At 35.5% G+C, this 17,500-nt stretch overlaps 1 protein-coding gene across 4 annotated transcripts in view; it reads right to left on the reverse strand.

Annotated features, from left to right (window-relative positions):
- BABAM2 (BRISC and BRCA1 A complex member 2) overlaps positions 1 to 17,500 on the reverse strand; it is a 159,432-nt gene that overhangs the window by 130,459 nt on the left and 11,473 nt on the right. For all 4 annotated transcript variants that reach the window (XR_014954520.1, XM_021552247.3, XM_085577208.1 and 1 more), the window contains one exon: positions 8,556 to 8,632. Coding sequence is in view for 3 of the 4 variants with exons in the window: in XM_021552247.3 (XP_021407922.1) it covers positions 8,556 to 8,632 (77 nt within the window). In the remaining variant the exon portion in view is untranslated. The remainder of the gene's footprint in view (positions 1 to 8,555; positions 8,633 to 17,500) is intronic.

Raw genomic sequence — 17,500 nt, forward strand, 5'->3', positions numbered from 1 at the left:
CCTATAGTACCATAGGTTTTTAGCCAAATGTAAACCTTAATTTATTCTGCTACAATCAAACCTCATACAGGCCAGCTGACAATTTAATAGAGACAAAGAAGTACAGAACAAAATGTTGTTTCCACTTCCATGTTAACAGTTAGAAAAGAGCAGTGATTTTCTATCATCAGTGGCTTTCACTCTGGAAGTTAAAGAAATCATCTTACTATTAAAGATTTGACCTTAGGACAAATTTTTAACATATTTAAAAATGAAAAAAAGTCATTCCCTTAGTCAAATCTTATTCTATTAAATCTCACTTCTGCCATGAATCCAAAGACGTTCAGCTAGTTCCCAAAACAAAAGAAAAAGTAATCTTTTTTTTAACCATATCAGACATCAATACACATCACCCCTAGTCCCTCCAACTTTCCTGTTCTGTGCTCTTCCCTTCCATACAGTCTCACCTATGTCTTGCTTAATTTACATACTAGAACAGAAAAGGTAACACCTCTGACCCTAAAAGGCTGAGGCACCAATGAAGGCATTTGCATGAGCTATTTTCCAGTTACAGCAGCAAAAACACACAGTAACAAATCGGACTACAGAGTAAGAGGATCCATCCTAAAGCTGAGTTTTGTTGCTAAATATCAAAACCCAGAGAAACTAAAACTGCAGTTATCAGCTTGCTTGGCAGGGTTATGACACATAAATAAAACATGCTTCATTACACTCAAATAAAAGGTATTTAAACAATCACAACAGCCAACGCAAATCTGCTTTTACTTCACGTAAATATTAACACTAGCCTCTGCAGTAAGCTCACAAAATATAAGGTGCTAAATGTTTTGAATCACAAGTTAACAGTTTGTCTTAACCTACTAGAAATAGCCATTTTTATAACAAGTACTGCATTTAATGTTTACATGGTATTATCTCTGTCTTACCCTCTTCAAATATAACTGGGGTAAATAATTAACCAATAAAGTCATTTGCAAAATTACTGTGCTTAGAGTTTGTGAACATTTACCATTCTAACCTTGGAGGAAAAAAACAATGAAAAAATCAATATAGTCCTGCATTCTCTGCTCTTCTCACCCAAATGACACAAATACCCTTTTCTTGCATCTCCAGCACAAGTTTATAGTTTTGCATATGCTTCAACTCTGTTTGTCCTTTTTCCCTTGATGGAAGGCCAACTGTGTGGTTCTCCACAGTACTACTGACCATGACTACTCCAGTGTAAGAGCAAGGCAAGTAAAAACCTTCACACTCCTCATTGTTGGAGATATACCAGCCAATAATTACTTTGATGGAATTACATTTCCAATTATCCAAAAATATTACTTTCTTTTCCTTTCTTTCTCCTCAGGCAAACAGCATTAAATGTTGAAATGTTTTACTTCACAGAACTTCAAAAGAAAAGTTAATTTGCTCCCCACAGACAAAAAGATAGAAATATTAATACTTAAATCTGTAATTTCTTTTAAAACCCACATGGTCTGCTCTTTTCTCATCTATCAAAATGCATAAGCAATCTAACAGAGGAATAAGAACTGACTACAAGTAAGACAGGTATGTCTCAGCAAGAAAAGGAGAAATTTCTAAAATCCCTACAATTGCCTTCCACTGGCCTATCCAGTTCTTCTCTCCCAGTAACTTCATTTTTGGGGTATTTTTATTCTTTTTTAAACCATACTATAAATTTGTAGTACTGAAAAATGTTATGCTAGGAGTGCCACTGCATTAACATCCCTGTTTAACCAACAGCAGCAAAACTAGGAAGGAGCACACCAGTTAACTTCCCAAACTCTACTTCTGAAAACATATCTATATGCTTCAGTTTCTTCTGACACCAAGAATTTCTAAGTCAGCACTAAGGATGTAGAATAAACATGTGTGGCCACAGCAACCTAGAATAAGATCAATTGAATGGAATTTGCTATAAAAGAGATCAATCCATTTGGCTTTTAAGAAATGCAAATGCTACTTGATCACAAAATGCATTCACAGATATTAAGACAATTGCTGAAGCAAGAAACCAAACTATGTGCAGAATCAGTTCTGGGAAAATACAGAAAGTGCTCTTGTTGAGTATTAAAAAGGAAAAACCAGTAGAATTATATTATTCATCAATTCAAAATTCAACCTGTCTCTTCTAGTAGCCATGCAAACTGAAGACAAGAACCACTGATCAGCCTCTTCTATAAACAAATTCTTACCTAAACCAGCCAGTTTTAATTGTCTTTATAAATACAAAAGTAATCAGTTACACAACCTGCAACCAAGATACTAAGTCAGTGCATTTAACAGTATGAAAGGGTTTAAATTAACTAAATCCAGACCTGCCTGGAATTCTTATCACTGGATTCCACACTGAAGAATTTGCTCTGCAGGCTTTAGTCAAAAGTCACAAACAGTAATATAATACCTATAGAAGCCTTTTATAATTGGTTGGCAAGAAAGGCTAGTTCCTGAAATTAAAATAAAACTTGTTAAATACAAAACTACCACTACTGAAAAAAGATACGTAATTTTACTTTGCTGTGGTACTGCTTCTGACAGGCTATTCTGCTCGCAAAAAAAGGATGTTTTTGAGTTTGATTTCTGATGTGATGTGCAAATTATGATATCAGAAAAGGAAAGCAGAAAACTCAAAGACTCAAAACTATCTTATAATAGAGGGACAATTAGAGAAAAAAAAAATTTGATTGCATTAGAAAGAAACCAACTTCTCAGCACCTCTGTGACACTCCAGAAGAAAGTCTAGTTACCCCACCATATGCAAGGCAGTGAAAGACCAAGTCTCCATGAACTTGGTGCAGCTGATTAAACCAAGTTGTTTAGTCTCATTTGAGATACCTCAGGGCACATTTACAGCAGCTATGGTAAATGGTTTTCAGAGAGATCAGTGCTCTGTGGGTCACAAGCTGAAAAGGCCAAGCAAGGTATTCTTGGGAAACTCAAGAGTTATGACACCTATAGTTAGGTTAGTAAATCAACTCCCAGTTTTCCAACACAACAAAGAAATATATAGGATGAATTTGCAGGATGTTATTTTCATTCTTGGACAAAGGGTTGCAGGTGTGGGTCATTTTTTTCTTTAATTTCAACGGACAAATGTTGCTGTATGGAAAGTATGTTATTTTCTAAAGTGGGAAAAACTGTAAAAGTAGAGTATCATTAAGTAAACTGCATCCCAAGCTGAGCAAGAAGGCACCAAGACAATCTCAGTAACCTGTGGTTCTGTAGCTGGGCAACTGCTTTTTCCGAAATCTTAGTACTACAATTGAAGTGGACAAAGAGGAGAACAACAGATAATTCAAGATGGGATAAGATAGTGGTAGAAATTAAAGCCAGGCAGCACTGGAGAAATTTAAACAGAGACACTGGGTAGGTTAGAAAAGGAAAGGTGAAGGCAAAGGATAAATAGATTCAAGCAAATGGACCTGAGACCATCACCAGTATGCACAGCCCAAAGAGGTAAAAAAAGGAGGAAAGAGCAAGGCAGAAAGGCATTATGGCAACACCACTGTGGAGGCCTAAAATCTTTTAAGTCTCTCTAAGTCCATACTTGTACATAGATACTTCTAAGGTAATTTCTCTTGATGAAGAAATACACTAGGACTTACAACTGCAAAATCTTCTGTAATTTACTTGCTCAAGAGAAGTCCAGAATATAAGAAAAAGCGAACAAAAAACCCAAGTAACAGGAAAGTGATAATTTTAAAGGAGGAAATTCAGTTGTAAACTTTGTATTCAAAGAAGAAATAAATATAACATTAGACTCTCTCTTGACACTCTCATTAGGTATACTCATCAGATAACAAACAGGTTACTGAAAGAAAAAGATTTATTACTCCTGCCATGTAAAGCAAGACTCAAGCACACTTCAGAAAACATATTGCCTGGAAAAATCTTTGGTAAGTTGCATGACCCAACAAAGACATTTATCACATAGGTAAGGATAACACCTACCTATAATCTGAATTACAGCAATCAGGAAGTTCTTTCCCATAAGAGCCTCAACCTAAATACAGCCTGTGTAAAATAACCTAATAGTGCAAAAAACATTAACACATGCATTGCAGCAACATACTTATGGGAATCTTAAATCTTACAGTAACTTCAAAAATAATTTCTACAATTGCTTATTGGCACAATAAACAAGTGTTTAGTAAATTACTTGGCAAAGTGGCCTTTAAAGGGGCAATAAGGATGTCAGGCTGTTCTCTAAATTTATCTTTTTGTTTGTTCTTAATTACTTCCTTAAAATAGAAATCCACAAGAAGACTGGATGAAATTACTGAAAGAGTTCCATCACAAGAATAAAAACAGATTAAACTTTTTACCACGTATTATGGGCAATATTCTTAGACTGGTTAGGCATCAAGACTGATTTTCTCCTTTAAGGCCCATAACCAAAAAGAATAATAACCTAACAAACAAAAATCAGAAGCAAAAAAATGAAAAACTAAGCTTCAAATGAGACAAAGGAAATGTTCTTCAGCATCAAGGAAACCAAAATGGTGGCAGCAGAACCCTGAGCTATAATCCACTCACATAAATACAGTGAAAATCAGACAGAAGATGAAAATACTAGAGTTCAAGAGGCCACAGAGAACAGTAGCATTGCAAGGGCAACACATTGTTTAATCACTGTGAAATTCCAGATGACAGCACTCAAGGTCAGAGAGGGAAGGAGGCATCAGTGCCTGAAAAAGAAAATGTGAAGAGCAAAAGCAAAAAAAAAAAAAAAAAAAGCTAGATTCCCTAGCAAGCAGCAATGAAAGCTTGAGTGAAAAAGAAAAACCAAACCCAAGATATTCCAAGGTTTTTTCCAGAAAAAGACTGTCATTTGATTCCAAATGGCATGTTTTAATTATAAAGACTATTGCAGCTTATAACAAAGTTATAGTTCTGAAAATAAGACTGAAATATCTGCAAGAGTTACAGAACACTTCACGTCAAAATACACAAAAACTTCATCAGAAAGGATACTAACTTTTCTGAGCAGATACTGTAGTCCAGTTAGCAATAAAGGATACTTCTGCATCCCACAAAAAGTAACTTTTGTTCTAGAAACACAGATTCAATCTCTTACAGGGTATTATAGACAGTCTTCATGAAATTAAAATTCCAATTAAGAACTCTGAAAAACTAAAATACGAGAAAACCATGGAGCTCAGTGCGACAACACTGAGTACTGGATGAATTCCAGCTGACAGTCAGGGAAGACTAGGCTCAAGTTTTTTGAATATTCCCACCATGAAAACAAACAAACAAAAATACTTCCCTTACAGAAGAAAATAAAATAGAAATTTCTCCCTGAAAGCATCACTTGAAGCGTGATGGAATACAATCAGTGTAACAAACTAGTTTATCCTGAACACTGGCATAGTATTTTCTCCAGTATAAAATTGTGGGTACCTCCAAGGTCCCTGGCTGGAGCTGAGTAACTCTTCAGTGTAACATTGCAGCAGCTCTGCATACATACAAAAGTACGGTGAATGTGATCTTAAAAAATCCCCATTACACACACAACAAGCCATTCTTAAGTCACAACATGTTTGCTCTTACCAAAGTTTACAAAACAATTGTTTTACACTACAGGTAGTTAGCCTTGCCTACAAGTACACTTTCTCCTTTTTTGAGAAGCTGTGAACTTTCTGGTATTTTGGAAAACAGGATTGCACTGTGCAGTTACACTTCCCTAAAGCTGCACAGCAACAGTTTCCAACACACTGGGATTGCTACAAGGGTGCCTGTGCAGTGGCAGCGGTTATGATTGATGATACACAAAGACCTAATCTGTTGCAAAGAGGATGTAACACAAACCACAAAGGAACTACACACTTCAGCCTGTATTTGGTACCACATCTGAAGCCCGGACACTGAAGATCCTGAACACTTTCAGCCAATCTTTTTATTCTGGCAGATTTCGCAATTTTCCTTTGCAGAAATATTCTGCCCTTGAAAGATAACATATCTAGCAACAGCCTACAACAAAGTATCTAAACATCTCTGTTTGCACACTATGGCTGTCTTCCCCTGCCATTGTTACAGATCTAAACACAAAATTATTAAAGCTTTCTTGAATCTGCTCACATTACTATTTATTCCACATGCTGTGAGACTTAATGATTCGCAGCATTTTCAAATATGTAACACTGAAATGTGGAGGATTATTATTTGAATTCACACCTATTATTAGACACCTCTGAAAAAGATACACTTGTTTACACCATTTTCAGTTGTATTTGTTAAAATATGTGACATGCTCTGAGGGTTTTTTTGTTTAATTATGTATATGATATAAAAAAATATATAAGAACACTGGAGAAAAGAAACCCAGATTTCTCGATACTGAAATTTAATGTATGTTCCATAATCATATTTCTAGGTACTTTAACTGGAGTACAGTCATTTAATACACAAATATACGCTTTATGTCTGTGCACTTGCATATGGGCATTTTAGTCCATCAATTTTCCTTTATGAATCAGGAACAGCTTTAGCCTCTACTTGGAATTAGACTAATATCTCTCAGAATGTACAAACACATCCCTGTATAAGCTAAGACGGTCCCACAGAACATGATATCACTCTATAAAGCATGTCATTCAAGTCAAACATATTTTGACTTGATCATAGTCATCAAACAAGACTCAAGTACAATCTACTACACATTGCAGAACAAATCAAGACTTAACAGGTTGAGTTTACTACACATTTTAACAATTTTTAAAATAAAAGTTCTTCCTGGGAGGGCAGTTGGATTCATACAATACAGCCATTACTCACAAGACTTCTGAACAAATGCAGAACCACTTCTTTGGTCTTAAAATAATTACTAGCTATGACTAGCTTCCAGTTTTACTGTGTGAGAAGAAAAAATTAGTAAGCTTCTTGAGCCATAATTTCATATATTTAGAAAAGTCAAAGTAGCAGTACTAGGCTGATATATGAGTCTGGCTTCTCTCTTGAGCACCTGACTAAGCTTCCACATCAACTTCTGGGAAAGACAAGTTTCCTTACAGGTGCCAAATGGAAGCTTTAACAAACTTCTAGAATAGAAGGACCTTAATTGTGTTGATTTCTGTTCATAAAGAAGAAGGACTTACAGTGCATGACATAATGTAAAAAAAAACAACCAAAGAAAAAACTGCAGAAGGAATACAATCAAATTCTTAATATGTAAAGTGTCTTGGAGAGCTACAGCATGTGTATGGTGCACCTAAATGGATACTATCAAAGCAGTGTTTCAAATGCTTACCATTTCTGTTCACACCAAGTACCTGCTCTTCCAGACAGCACACTTTCACAGACTCACAGGACAGCTGGGGCTGGACAGCACCACTGGAGACTGTCTAGTCTAAGCCCTCAGCTCAGAGCAGGGCAAACAGGAGAGATTGCTATGGGTCATGTCCAGCTGGGTTCTGAACAGCCCCAAGGATGGAGATACACAAACTGTACACACTCTGAGCACAATCTGTTCTACTTTTTAACCACCCTTGCAAAATAGTTTTTATTGTGTTTGAATGGAATTTTCTACATTTCAATTTGTGACAATTTCCCTTAAGTGACCACCACTGAGAAGAGCCAGCTGCTTCATTTATCCTCATCAGGTATTTATAAACATTGGTGAGAATTGCCCTGAGCCTTCTTCTCTTAAAAAGCCCCAGCTATTTTGACCTCTCCTCATACAACAAATCCTACAGTTCTTGATCATCTTTGTAGTCTTTTGCTGTACTCACTGCAATTTGTCCATGTTGCTCTGGTAACACACAGACCAGAACTGGACATAATACTCTAGGGTGTGGCTTTACTAGAGTTGTCCTAAAACTATGAATGCCAAGACTTGAATTTTACTGTACCTGAAATTCTTCATCCTCTCTCATTTTTCAGTTGTTAGAGATTAAAAACAACATAACCATTTTTCAGCAGTTCAAGTGTTTAGAAAATGCTACCTTTTAAAAATATACAAAAGTAAATTTTATTTTATACCTTTGAAACAAAACACAAACTAAGACCAACAGAGCACACAGAGTGGGAAAATGAACTAGCTGTCTACAGGTTCTCTAAGCATAAAGATGATTTAACAATACCACTAAATTAGAAAAATCAAATTCACATTTCTCTAATCTGGTTAATTATACCAGTCATTGTTTAAAGATACCTAATATAATAGCAGACTAACATTTTTTTATTGGAACTTAATAAAGAATTATTCCTAAAAGAGACAGAAAGAAGCAACACAAAACATATACAACTTATAAATTAATCTAAAAATGGTGATGAGATTGTCTTAGTCATAACATTTTATTAGAAATACCAGCTTGTAACTTTTGGCTTTTAGAACTTACTTTTAAAAACTGTAGTCTCACAGAAGCCTTTAAACTTAAGTATTGCATGTTCCTAATAGTTGTGTGTTCTTGGAACTGAAGCTTTAAGAGAAAACAACAAACTCATGTATCTCAAAACTCATAAAGTTAGACAGGCACACTGGAAAATTAGCAAGACATGGAACACTGAAAGAAAAGCCAAGATGCAACTGCAAGATTTTTTTAACTTACATTTGAGTGTTTCTCCTGCATAAGGGATATGTAGTTTAAAACGATCACAGCTGGGTCCAGGGGTCAAGGATGTACAGCTAAAAATGAAGATAAGAGAAGAAATAATGTGCTAAGCAGTTACAGATGGTAGCAAACACAAACATTATTCTACAGGATACAAATGACTAATAGCAAAATATTGCGACTACTAGAAATACTCATCTTTATGATTCTGAGAAAGAAGAAAAAGATGCAGGAGGCCCATTCTCTTTTGATCAGTAGTTCTCTCAATAGCATAAAAAATGTTAGGATTTCTGCCAACTCTCTCCCATTTTATAAAGAAAACATACATGCAAAATGCTCTGGTTTGAATGTGCAATCAGAATGCTTTCTATTAGTCAGTAAAAGCCATCAAGTTCTCCACTTGTACACAAATTTTGCAAGTCACAACTCTGCATGTCACAGTAACATGGTTACCTGCTCCCTGTCTCTGCCACCATATAACTGGGATCAATCTTAATTTTAAGCCACCAGCATTTATTAATTTTTTACCTATTATAACATTAACGCTTTCCCTTGTGGAAAAGTCTCACAGTAGCCTATAAGAGGGTAAGTTTCAGAATCAGATACCTGAGGCTATAACAACTGAGCATGTTATCTTTTTGGTCTGTGACTCTCCTGTTTATCTGGAGCACTGGAACAGCAGCCAGGCCTCATGGTGTTAAGTGAGCATTTCATTAATAGAAAAGTAACTGGAAAACTGTTTAGTGCTTAAGCCAGAGAAGATCAACTTTTTAGTTGATAGCTTTGATAGTCATAGACCAAAATTCACAGACAAAATCTCAAAATCTCAGCTGCAAAAGAAGGAACAGGGACATACATTGTTTCACAGGCAGGATTGGTCTCTCTGCTGTGGGCTGCTGGGCATATGATGAATACCAGGAGCAAAAACACAGGAAGCCCTTATTAGTTCATTGCTTTATGTTTCTAGGGATCTTGATAACCCTGAATCTTCTCAGCAGCCTAACATTACTGAGAACTGTTCATAGCCCCAGCACAATTGTTGCAAGCCACCTAAAAATCAAAGCCATACTGGTCAACTCTAGGAAAAACAGCAAATGACAAGAAGGGTAGACAAAGGTAAAATAACTTGACTAAACATAGATCACTGGTAGAGCTCTAATACATACCACTGACAATATATTGAAGCAAACCCCACATTTACGGGGCTATACACACAGCCAAAAGCAGTAAGATAGATAGGCCAGAATATTGTCCAAAATTCTGATCCTACCTTGTCAGAAACATCCTAACTCCTGCAGCTCTATCTCTCCCACTGCACAAGAGGCATCAGGGCAAATGGAACAATCTTAATTCTCACTCACATACTCAAAATTGTTCACAGAGCCATTTCTCTCAGGTCCTGGCTCTAGAGTCTCTTTTCCTCTTTCCACTTGCAAGTTATGGAAACCATATGCACTAACTTCAGACTGTTTATATGCAGTGAGCTACATTTACTACAGTCAAATTCGTGCCTGCATGCAGCTTCCTCAAAAAGAAGCAACTATGAAACTACAGCTCAATTAACTTAAATGGAGTTTCCACAAAAATACTGGAAAACATAAGCAAACCACTTATATGCAGCTAGAATCTAAGGCAGATACAATTAAGAGCCACATGCAGTTAACAGCCTACACTGATACAGCAAGAATATACTATATTTTTTCAGTATCACTAAAGAAATTAGGTAACTGTCCTTTCAAAGCAAAAGGAAGAAAAACATCTATCTTGTCCTTTCTTTGCCTTTGAAAGGTTTTTGCAACATCTTGTGAGAGTATTATGAGAAGCAATCTAGAAAGACTTAATTTAGATACAAATTATCTACTATCAGGTACGTGCAGACTTGAATGGAAAGCAAGTTTCAAAAAGGGATTAGTTCACATCTTGCTTCATTCAGGAAGAATGACTGGCCTTGGTTTTCTTCAGCTGGAATAATACTTCACATTTTATTGAAAGACTGATGATGGAAAAGAAATGATGCTTTGTGAAACCTGCTGATGATGCAAATGTGAAAGGGCATACAGCATGCTGGACACAAGGACCAAAGCTGAAATATGTTTTGATGTAATGGTTGCAGTGTTTATTTTTAAATTTCATTTAGGTAGGGCTAAGTGAGCATCATCAGCCCCACTGGGAGTAAAAGCAACTTAAGAATACAAAATATTGGATACCTAGTACAACAGAAATGGATTTTATAATTTATATAATTCTTTTCCAAGATGGACGTTTTTAATAGGTGAGAACAGCAAAATTGGAGTGCCCACTGTTAGGATGTTTTAATGCCTGTGGATGAATTTAACAGCTATACAGACGTTATTAGCTAATTCTAAATAACTTCTGTGGCTTACAACAGGTATATGGTCAATTCTAGGAAGCATACAAAACCATAAAAAACCCTTTTCAAGTTCTAAAATATCTCTGCAACATCATTTAATATTTAATGAAAATTTCTTTCAAAGTATCACAGGTCACAGTCTGAGACATTTCTCAAATACCATCAAAATTACACTTTTGTTAGCTTTTCAACAGACACAAAAATTTCTGATCCTGCAAATACCCTACAATCTTTTCTTTTAGCACAATGGGCCATTTGGAAATACTTACGGAAAGTATAATATTCTTAAACATTAAAATAAAAGCTTTATTTAATAGTAAATGTCCCTAAAAGCAATACTAAGTGCTTTTCCTATATTATTATACTGCACTAGAGATATTTTTAATTTCATTGGTTTAGAAATGATAGAAAGTGACAGTATTAACATTTTTTCCCCCCAAATTGCTCTGGCTGGGCTGCACAAGAGACTTCAATAAGTCCAATAGGCTAAGCAACCAAGCAGAAATATTATATATATGCATTTGAAAGAAGGCAGTTTCTTTTTACAATAAACAGCAAAAGAACAAAACTCCTAAGGCAAACCAAAACTTTGGTACATGTAGGAATCTATGAGTGACCTCATTTCAACAGAAAGCCCCAAGTAATGGCCTGACTATGGACATTATCTCCTGCTTGAATTTCCTTAACACAGAACCTCTTAAAATTAGATACATGTCTGACCCTGAAACATGACCTCTGTCTTCTCCAAAATGTAACACTTTTGTTTTGTGGAAATGTGATCCTTTTCCTTAATGTGGTCTACACAAAAGTAACACTTGAAAATGAATGACTTGTAACTAAGTCTTTTGAAGATTTATTTGTTGTCTTTTCTTTACAGGGAACTGACATATAGAACAATACCTGGTGTTGAAAATTAACACCTTAAGCTGACTCTATTGCATGATATATGGGTGTGCTATCTCCCTCTTTATTAATGGAAAAATATTACACTGGTTTGCATTTATTAAACTAAATAATATCAATATTTTACATAAGACAGACACTGAAGCATGAATTAATACTCTGATGCTCAGAGCAGTGATACATCTTAGTCTTTGCAAGATGATAAATGCTACACTACAAGATCTCCCACAATGGTTTCCCCACTAAAATATCAAAGAATCATCAATTTGAAAAGTTTCTGGGACCAAGAAATATTGTTAAGTTCATTAGCTAAAATCATAATGCCCTATTCAAAGGGGCTGTGCTGAGACTTATGGCTGGAAATCGTTAGATAGGACTGAATATGCAGCAACTACAGCTGAATACAGCTTGTTACCTTTCACAGCAGATTTTAGCTAAGTTTCTTGAGCAGATACAGCAGATTAAACTCAAATTCAGATACATTACATTCTTATGAAGTAATTATTCCAAGTAGGAGACAAATAGAACATTCCTTCATTGAGTGTTTGATGCACCTTACAGCTTGTCTGTGACTATTGGGAAAAGGTTTCTTTCACAGTTAATACAATACACATAAACTAAACCCATTCTTATTCAAAGTCACTGTCAGCACCAGATGCTTAGTCACAAAAGAAAATAAAAAATATTATCCAAACAAAACAACAACAATAATAATAGCAATACCAGGAAAGTTAATCAATTTGCTACTCAGAATAAGGCCTCAGTCTATAACAACAGGCATAGTACAATGTATTTTTCTGCTAAATGGATCAGAGTATCCTAAAAGCCTTTAAGAAGGCTAAGAATGCAGTTCTACTTGAGTTTAACAGCAAGGTTTCCTCCTACCTCCTATACCAGTGTATTTGTGATTGACTATTTTGTTGAACTGATACTACTTCTATTTTGTTTAAACTAACCCCCCCCCCCCCTCAGTTTGATATTTTATAGAATTGAAACCACAACGATATGAAAGACTCTGATAACCCTAGATTTCAAAACCATCTTCTCATCAACTAGTTTTCTAAAACCATCACTTGAAAGCACTCCCAAGAGAAGCAGTTTTAAGTCATTTGGACTCTGGTAGGATCTTATCCAGAATTATGTTCTGTGACAACTGAAGGGGTTACAATGAAAAAAAGGACAAGTGTTAATTACCTTAATAATGAAAGTAAGGAAATTGATGGTTAGATCCAAAAACTTAAAATTAAAAAAAAAAAAAAGACAAAAACAAACCACAAAAAAACCCCAAAAACAAAAAAAAAACCAAACCCATCAAGACCTCTCTCCAAACCCACCAAGACCTCTCTCCAATACCACTAGTTTATATCCCAAAATTCCAGTCAGAGGCTTGTTTTTTATGCCACTCCTAAAATCTCTTGTTTTGAACGATATAAATCTATAGCACACATTCAGAACTGCCAACAGAAGTCCAGTAGCTCTACAGGAAAATGAGTAATCTTTTTATTTCTTCTTTTTTTGATTTGTGGTACAGGTGTAAGCCCAAATAATCATGTAAGATTTATATGATGACTATCATATTTACTGATTAAAAAGTATGCAATGCATTTAGTCATTCTTCCTTCACAGATCACATAGAAGCTTTATTGCCTTTACTATCAGAAGACAAATCAACAGTGGATTTTACTGTACAATAGCAAAGTAAAATTAGACTAAGAATTTTAGCCTCTATAAATTCAGGAACTTGATACTGACACTGCCTAACCTGAATAGTCAGAGATGCAAAAGCTTCCTTAATTTCACGATGCTTAGGCTGCTACACTTGCTGTTCTTGAGGATCAGTACTTCATTGGAAAACAGACAACTGTTTTTTGTTCACCAGACTGTTGGTGTAAAAGCCAAAAAAGCTTCACACTGTGTTAGAGATAACTCAGTGGAGAACACATACATACAAATGGAGAACCAACATTCAGACAAATAATAAGCAACATCACAAAGTCAGTTCTGACCACTGGCTGTATTCCCAACCCCTCCCACCATACCTACCGATATATTTTCAACTGTTCCTGCATGTGTCATATAAAGATACTGTTATGGAAAAGGAGGTCAAGTTACTTCCATAATACAAGAGACTAAGAATGAATATTATTTTAGGAATGATGAGACACAGTTCAATCAGAGTTCCAGAGGCTGAAGGTTTTGCCAGCAAGAGTCAAATGCAGTTCAGAGGCAAAGACAAATAGATTGTTTGTTACTAATAAGAGGTAGAAAACTCAAAATTCCACCCAAAACTCTTTTGTGGCATTTGCTAAGAAAAGCACCTCAATATTCAAATCTAGTAGAACAGCCTTTGTCGATGCCTTCAGATTTTTATTTCCTCCAATTTTTGTAGATGGAAATCTGCTCCAGTGTTCCTTGAAGACACAGCATTTAATCCCATTTAATGAAGACTTAATTGCAGAACTCACAACAGATGGGAATGCCATGTACAGAGGCATTAAGAATAATTAAAGTGTGTGGAGGATAGAAGTAAATAAAAGGAAGGACAGCAGGTAACAGGTTTCCTGCAGGAAGCAGAAAAATGGTGAAAATCACATTTTAGAGCATTGACACTGGTGACCAAACCCTGTATCAGGTGGTAGCTCCCTGCAGCATTGTGCAAAGCTTTACAGGCTCCTACACAGTATTTAGAGTATTAAGCAGCTGCTCTTGAAAACAAACAGATCCAACTAAAATTCCATCAACCAAGCAAAATTTGAAATGGGAGAGATGGTTTAGTCAACCAACTTCCACCTTCAGTTTCCCTTCTTTATAAAGATATATGTATTACAAATACTAATTCGTAATACAGGGAGAGGGACTTGCTCTTAAAAGACTCACACCATTGCTTTTGGGAAATTAAAACACAGTTACATTTAATCATTACTTAAATGCATCTCTTAATTAAAATATTAAAATCAGAATGTCAACTGTAATTATTCAAAAAACTTCCCATTAGATAAACCCACTGTTTTCAGAAAACTCATTTGTACCCTATCCAGTTTCTTCAACCTTAGTATAAAATTAAATTATAGACAAAGACTACTTCTGGCATTGCAATAAAGATTATGATGTTGTTTTTGAATCCTGATAGTATAGGTGATATTTTGTAATTGCAACAGCATTTCAAGCCAGTTATCATTTGGGAAATTCCAAAGTGTCTCCAGATACATCAACTTGTCCTCAATAAAACCTTCATCTACTGTAAATGCTGATTTTCCTTTACATATGTTTATGTTTTCCTGTAAGAAGTCCATTGCACTAACTGGAACTTTTAGAGAGCAGTGAGATGTGAGGCAGAACATATATACTAGAAAAAACAACCCCTCACTTCCCTTCTACACCTATAGAAATATTTGTATTTTTTAAAAGTAAAGTTCAAATAACTATTTAAAATCAATTCAGCTGCCAGCAACCTGCTTTCACTAGAAACACTTCATAAAAGCATCTTATGCCTATCTTAGTGAAACAAATACAGCATTGTATATTAACAGAAAATGTATATTTTCTTAATATGAGTGATTGCATCTGCATTCCAAAGCAGATGTTGCAGGTGGAGAGAGCTCTGGGACTTCTAAAACTACAAATTTCCTTCACAGCTGCCCAAGTCCTGCGGCAGCAGTTCTGCAGTGGCCAAAGCACGACTTTAACAAAACAAGTGCCTCTGCTGGAGGGAGACTCCACATTATTCTGGTATTTTTTTAGCCCCAAACTCCCTGTTTGGGGAGCCCAGTAAGCCTAGTTAGGCTGGGTTTAGAACAGCTCTTTTCCAGTCACCATAGCAGGATAGGTTGGAAGGTGCTATCACAAAAAAGAAACGTGAAGTACCACATCTACTGTACTTGCAAGTGAGCTTGAAAGAACAGCTCTGAAACAATCTCAGAACTTTCCCTTCATAAAATCTCTGCAGTTTGGGGTTGGAGATCAGTATTACTGGGTCTCAGGGAGCTAATGATGATACTAATTAAGAAAAATAATTAAGCATTGACAAAATTTTCAACAAAACTTATTTTACAAACATGATTTAGAAACATTAATAATCAAACTGATTTCCTTTGTAAGCAAGATCTTTTATACTCTCATAATTGCATGTAATTCTTTTTAAAGACTACACATGGCACACATACGGCTCAAAAGAATGAAATAGAAACACAAAATGGAAATTTTAATGAGTGAATGATCAAAAATTGAACAGAAATAAAGACAATTGTGATGGAACAACACTAATAACATACACTCTAGTATAGTATGTTTAGGAAAATAAACTAGTGAATTTGCAGTACCATAAACTGTCACATGCTCACGCAAGGAAAGGGCACTCCTTCATTATATTGTAAGACCAGCTGTCCCAAATTCTTGGAACTCATAAGCAAATTTTTAGTGAAGAGTATGAGGGAGTGGCAGATGCATCCTTTGGATTTACTTCATCTCCCCTCCTGACCATGTTTCAGCTTTTCACAGCTGCCATTCAATTATCTATTACTTTGCAATGAGCTACAACCTAATAATGTGTCTCGTGTTGTATTTCTACTGTTCACTAAAGTGAACTCCATTTCTGAAGAAAGAAAAATAAAATCAGACAGGGAACATTTTTACTTTTAGATTACCCTAAAAGAGAACCATTCTTCACGAAGTATGAAATTACAGTCAACCACCTGGAGTTTCATATCCTTTTAGTGTTCACAGAAAAAGCATACTCATAGAGCACATCACAAAAGCTGAGCTATTATAAACATCAGCTTTAATAAGCCACATAGCATTGCTCACAATATTGGCTGCAGTAGCCATAGTAGACTCCCTATCCATTTTCTAAGTAATTTATTTCATTTTATTGGAAAATGCAGTGAATTGGTATCAGGGAAAAACCTCAAGGACTAAAATCATAGTTCATGTTTATATATTTTCTCCCTTTAACAAACTAAATAAACAATAAATGGGTCTCATCCCTGCCCAGGATGTGGGAGTTGGAACTATATGATCTTCAAGGTCCCTTCCAACCCAAACCATTCCATGATTCTATGGATATTAGGAGGGATCCAATGATCCTATGTCTTCTGCATTTCCCTTTCCAAGTTTTCTTCTAATTGCAGAGTTTTAGATATTTTTGGTTACAGATGCCTATATTAATTGATTTCCTAATTTATAGACTCTCAGGAGAAATTTATGTTAATAGTACAATGAATTCAGTTCCTTGGATATGAAAGTTAGGTTAAGCAAAAATCACCACATTTAGAACATAAATCCATAGTTTGCAATCCCAGACATATTCAAAAGGGCAACTTCAGATTAAGTATATTAATATAAAATATTACAAAAATGGAAACAGCACAAAGCCACAAAGATAACACCTGAATAAAAATATCCGTAGTTCTTCTATTTCTAGCATAAATAGATCAATTACAACAATAAAGATATGTAGTAGACTAAAAAGGTCAAAAGGCAAAGGAAATTCACAGGTAAAATTATAACAGACCACCCCACAGAACCGCACCTGCAGAAAGCAAGCCCCACATCACTGCAGGTTACATTTTCTCCAAAAGCCTTACTCTAGAACCCCTCAGCTCACCTTTTCTCTAACTTCTCATTCTCACAGTTCACAGCCACCTCAGCAGTACTAATACTATTTTCAAGA

This window comes from Lonchura striata, chromosome 3 (assembly GCF_050655825.1).
Source record: "Lonchura striata isolate lonStrDom1 chromosome 3, ASM5065582v1, whole genome shotgun sequence".
Classification (NCBI taxonomy): Eukaryota; Metazoa; Chordata; class Aves; order Passeriformes; family Estrildidae; genus Lonchura; species Lonchura striata.